This window comes from Ambystoma mexicanum, chromosome 4q (assembly GCF_040938575.1).
Source record: "Ambystoma mexicanum isolate Mex_15411 chromosome 4q, UKY_AmexF1_1, whole genome shotgun sequence".
NCBI lineage: Eukaryota > Metazoa > Chordata > Amphibia > Caudata > Ambystomatidae > Ambystoma > Ambystoma mexicanum.
The window spans coordinates 123,556,913-123,562,912 of NC_090928.1; the positions used below are offsets into that span (position 1 = coordinate 123,556,913).

General features: G+C 43.7%; 1 protein-coding gene across 3 annotated transcripts in view; it reads left to right on the top strand.

Annotated features, from left to right (window-relative positions):
- The window catches only part of KMO (kynurenine 3-monooxygenase), a 387,929-nt gene extending 382,148 nt beyond the window's left edge, over window positions 1-5,781 (top strand). For all 3 annotated transcript variants that reach the window (XM_069607648.1, XM_069607647.1, XM_069607649.1), the window contains one exon: window positions 4,355-5,781. In XM_069607648.1, the coding sequence (XP_069463749.1) occupies window positions 4,355-4,525 (171 nt within the window). In that variant the 3' untranslated portion in view covers window positions 4,526-5,781. The remainder of the gene's footprint in view (window positions 1-4,354) is intronic.
- The last annotated feature ends 219 nt before the right edge of the window (window positions 5,782-6,000 follow it).

Sequence of the window (6,000 nt, forward strand, 5' to 3'; positions counted from 1 at the left end):
AACTGATCCTCGTATATTCAGTTTTCAAACTTGGTGCTATAATGGATCATGTACAAGGATCTTTTTTTTAACAGGCTACCTGGTTGGAGCCATCTATCCAAAGGACCACATGATTGGTCTTCTATGTGAAGAACATCCTTTTGGGCGGCAAGAGTTCTCGTGTTAAGCCTTTGCCACACTCTGGTGGATGTTGGCCAGGTTACTTTGTGAATTAGCACTGCTTCTGTATAACACTTCTGATCGAATATTGGAAGCCGCCACAGTCGGAATGTTGGAGGCCATCTTCAGGTTAGTATGTTGCAAAAAGGATTTCTTTACGCTCAAACCGCACTTCTTTTTAGCAAACCTTTTCTGTTTGAGGCCGTTTTTTTGCCTACCAATTGTTAGTCATAGGGGTAGCCATCTCTAGAGTCGGTTGCATGGGCTGTCTAACAAGATCAAAGACCGGAAGTAAATTGGGTGATCCAATGGCTGGGTCAGTGTTTATGGAAATAGATACAGAGGCCGGCTGTATCCCAGGGGCTGGGTCAGTATTTTGAAAAGGTAATACAGACTCTGTTACTGATCTTACTCTCAAGCTGTGTTGATTTTCGTGTTTGGGCATTATCACATCAACAACTTTTGTCATAGTGTGCTTAAGCTCCAACTGCTTTGCAGCCATGTTGGAGCAGAGCAAAAAAAAGTGCCTCCAATGATGAAAGAACCGGATTAAGTGTGGGTCGAGGAAGAGGGTTTGCCTCTTTAAAGGTACTCCGTGGCATAGAAAAGCCAGACAAAGAGGTTTTGCTCTCCCTATCCTCCTTTGCCACTTGACTGAAAAGTGCTCCATTCGAGCTAGAATATGACGGGATTTTTAGTAAATTCGGAGTGTTGGACAAATTAGTCCACAGTGACATTTAGAAGAGTTGATGACTATTTTATTTCTTCTTTTGCCCAGCGAATTTATTTTGAAATCCATACATAGATTCAGCAATGAGTGATTATTGTCGATACTGGGAGACAGTCCCAGTTCTTCCTCCGCTAATCAGGAGTTTGTTGACTTCTCACCCGCTCTGAAGTTGGGCTCTGAAAGAACAACTGCATCCACGTATGGAGTTTTCACTGATCTATTGAGCTGGAGGGAATCATTGGGGGTTGTTTTTACCTCTTCCGAAACCGGGTCATGTGTTAATATCTCCTGCTGGGGGCTGCAGTCTCGTTTTCCCATACGTGAACTGGTACTACGCAAATTAGGTTTCATTGCTTGCGTAGGACTGTCTCACACAAGCCAAAAAACAATACAATGTTTTGACTCTTCTTCGAACGTTTGTGAAGGAAAATAAGACACTTGTCACCTCGGCCAACCACAGTAAACCACTCCTTGTCTGCTCTCCACGCACCGCTCTGTGCGGTGAAGGCAATTTTAAGCACTTGTGCTCTTGGCAGGCTCCTCCTGCTAGTAACAGCAATGGTAAACAGACTGCCACCACAGTGAACCACTCCTCGTCCACTCTCTGCATCGCGCTACAAGCGGTGAAGTCCATTTTAAGCACTGATTATTTTGTGCTCACAGCAGGCTCCTCCTGCTAGTAACAGCAATGGTAAACAGAATGCCACGACAGTATACCACTCCTCGTCCACTCTCCGCCCACATTCCGTGCAGTGAAGGCAATTTTATGTACTGATTCTGTTGTGCTCACGGCAAGCTCCTCCTAATAACAGCAATGGTAACAGACTGCCACCACAGTTAACCACTCCTCGTTTGCTCTCCGTACCACGCACAGTGAAGGCAATTTTAAGCACTGATTCTGTTGTGCTCATGGCAGGCTCCTCCTGCTAGTAACAGCAATGGTAAACATACTGCCACCAAAGTAAACCACTCCTCATCCACTCTCCAACACAGACTTCTCGAGCCTCCTCCTTAGACGGTTATGATTCAGACTCATGTTCTGAAGGACATCGAGAAACAGTTCGCTCTGTGGGCAATGATTCAGGATAGACTTCAGAAGAAATCAGTTGTTCCGATGACCACCAGAGAAAGGGGACAGGGGTTCTAATCTCGAGTTTTCTTGGTGCTGAATGGATTGGGAGGATTTTGCCTGGTCCTGAAAGAGAAATCCATAAATTACTGGATTCTACACCTCCTTTGAGATATTCAAGAAAATTCTCTTGCTACTGCATCATGGTCTGTTTCTCGCAGTTCTCTATCTTCAGGACACATATCATGTGCCAGTATTATCTCATCACCAGAAATCTCTCCAGTTTGTGAGGTGGGGAGCGCCTTTTCAATATGCAGTGTTCTTCTTTGGCCTGATAATTGCACCCAGGATCTTCACCAAGGCCCTGGTCATTGCACTGCTAAACCTGGAGCAGATAATATTTCACCACTACTTCAATGCCATCATTTGAAATGTCACACGCTCTATATTTGGCCTGCACAGAATCCTTTTGGTTCTTTGACAACTTCTTTGTTTCCTTTGGGAGTAACAAAAAGGGGTGAAAGCCTACTATCTTTACTCTCAGCCGCTAGATCAGATTGTTTATCACTAAAGCTTATGAGAAGGTGAGTATTATCCTTCTTCCGATAGCCATGGGCATAACGACAAAGGGAGTTGTGGATACCTGGAAAGAGGTTATGGGGGTCAGCATTAGTGATATCAGTAGGGCATGCCTCCCTAACCTTTTTGAGGCACTATAAGATGCAGATTCCTGGCTCAGAGGATATGGTGATGGGTTCAGCAGTGTTGGAATCAAAGATTATGGGATGTTTGTTCCTCATGTCTTCTGATAAAGGTGTTGCACGGGACACAAATGTGATCTTCTAATTATTAGTCTGTCTCTGCTTTGTCTATCCTATGTACTCATTTAGCGAAGACAGTGATGAGAGGGCATAAGTTATGCAAAGTGATCTTTTCAGAACTTTCTATTGGGAGGTAAGAAGACCTCATTTAATAGTTAAGGTGACATGGGAGGGGAGCTGAGGGTACCAAAGATGCAAGACACCTTTATCCACCATGTGTGAAGACTGATTAGAATCTGACCACATGGCCTCATGATGGGCTGGGCTCTTTTCTGAGGATCCACTGTGGGCATCCAAATGATGTGATCCTCTTTTGAGGATTAAAGGGAAATTCGTGCCGGTGCCAGTTCTAGTTATGACATATACAATACCACTTGCTCACTGTGGGAGTTACACTCTTCAAATACATTTGAGATCTTAAGTGAAAAACATTGAATTATACCATTCAAGGTTTTCCTATATTAGTGATTAAAAGTAACTTATTATTTATTAAAAGTTTCATTCATGTATTCTTGTCATTGTTATTGTAGCTCGTATGATGGTGCTGCTTTTCATCCCTCCATAATGTTGCAAAACAGAGCAGGAATTGGCAAAGCGAACCGTGTTGGCCTTTGTGTAGACATGGGATAGGCATTTGCCAGGCACTGCAAATGCCCCAAAACTGTTGTCCTTGCTATTGCTCGTCTTTAAAAGGAATTAAAAGTAAGGAACAGATGTGAGGCCACACATATTGCTTAAAACTCAAGTGGCTGAAGGCACACTGGTTTAAGACTTTGTTTTACTACTCTCTGCTCTGATTAATAGCTGCAGTTATGCCTTTACCATTCACATGGCTGCTTAGAGATATCAATGGCAGTTTTAAAAAGCTAATTCTCTGTTGTTAATGCATGATAGATGTTTCTCAAAGAGATCCCAGGAGGGTGTGATGTGGGCAAGCACATGCCAGGAGTGGCTAGAAATGGGCATACAGATCAGCATGGTGATAGGTAGTCAATGGGTGGGTAAAAAGCCAAAACGCCCACAGGCTGTGTGTGTCCCTTCTCGCATCCTATCTCCTTCAACTCATACAACAATAGTTTGGGCTTTATTCAATGCCACCAGTTTGTCATGCAGAGTAATTCCCGATCACAAGAGTACTCATGCTGAAGTTCTTACAAGTCGTGCGAAGAGAGTAGTCTTGTTACCTAGGCCTTGAATGCAGAGACAGAATATCTCACAGGTCCCCAGGCCACTCCCTCAGGGTACTCTGCAGCAATTGTTAAAGCATTTATAGTGCTTCCAGCAATAACCAAAACAAGCTATTACGTGCACGAGCCCTCACTTATTTGGAGGTTCATTTAACAAATCCAAGGGCTGTAGTCCTGCTCAAATATCTTTTATTATTATTGTTATCATTGAGCTACAAGAACATTACCCATGTATTTAAGTAGTCCATTCCTCCAATTGATTTTTTGCTTTTACCATCTAGGAAAATAGATGTTTGATTCTTGATTTGCTATCATCTAAAATTGATGAGAACAAATCAATATGGAAAGTGTAAAAAAGAATAGTAACGCTCTTAATTTTTACCCTCAGGTTATCAACAGGGGACTTCTGGTCTTGGCAACAACCACGCTATTTGGTAGCACATACCTGCTCGTGAGATATGCACCGTACCGGCCCAACATGCTCTTGGAAAATCTGTGGACCTGGACGAGCCATCTGAAGAATATGGGCAGCTCTTCATTGCTAAAAAACCACAGCTGAGAGACGGGTTGAAACGTTTTAGTAGATGCAAGCGGAGGGAGTATACTTACTGCCGTGACTCTTCAAGCACATCTGAAAACATGTTGGCCTTGTATACCCTGTTGCCAGAATATTTTTCCAAAGTCAACATGCAAACTAAGTTATGGGAAAAACTTACTGTAAGTCGGGGTCTGCAAACTTTGGCTCGCCAGATGTTTTGGACTACAACTGCCAAACAGCATAGTCAATGGTGAGAGATCATGGGAGTCATAGGGCCTCATTTCAAGGAAGGCGGTAAGGGTTAACAATCACTGGTAACGGTAACGGTGACCGTTAACCATTACCGCCTTACTACGAGGTCCCTTTGCGGGACCCGACCTTAACGCCTGGTGTAGACCAGCCGTTAAAGTTGGGACCCGCAAAGGGACCTTGGTGCTAATTAAGGTACTGCAATTTGCGCTACCGTAATTACTGCCTTCCCCATTCCCATTATGCCCTATGGGGCAAAAATGGGAATGGGGAAGGGCCATGGAGAAAGGGGGAATTACCGTCCCGCCAACCTTGGAATGGGGTGGTAATTCCTCTTTTCTCCATGGTGGTACCGGTATGGTACCAGCGGCAACCATGGTGCTAATAGCACCATGGTTTACCACCTTCCGTGTAATGAGGCCCATAGTCAAACATATCTTTTGAGCCAAAGGTTGCAGACTGCTGCTCTAAGCTAGTGATTCATTTTGGGGTAGCCAGTTTAAAATTTGACTGCATTTAAGGGAAAAGATGATACCAAGTGATACCAAGCTAAATCTGATGCCTGGAGCTCTGCCAATTGGGTGCACCTAAATGGGCTAACAGCCAATCATGCCCTATTCAGGGGTCACGTCCTAAAGATAAATGTGGGGGGACTCAATAACACACCAATTGAATGTGACATCACCAGAAATTAGCTTATCAAGATGCTCTCTGAAAAAAGTGGGGGGACTCTGTCCCCCCCGCGTGTACCCTCGACTTGAGCCCTGGCCCTGTTCCAATGGAGGGTACGCCAAAACGTCAATTTGCCAGAGCACATGACATCCTTGCATTGGCCACCTAAAAACCATGCCCGCCTTGCCCTCACATGAGTATAGTCTGAGGCTGCGGTAGCATGCACATTCATGCCTCCTAATTCAATGTTTCATGCACATTTCTTTGTTATTATCTGATTAGTTCCATGTTTTGTGTTTGGGTGTTTGTCACATGTTGTTGATTATATAAAAGAAGATAATAAAGTATATTTTGCAGCAAGATTTATGTTACTTTGTTGTTTGTTTTTAAATTGTTATCAAGGGCACATGGTTTCCAACCACTAAAATGGTCCTGCCCTCAATGTCCTAACATTCGATGGGATTCTGATTCCACTCCACTACTTCCAAATTATTAAATCTGGTCTGAATAGATTTACAGGGAGAGTTTTGCCTACATCACAACCTGTAATCTGCCAGTTGCAAGGCTATTAACCT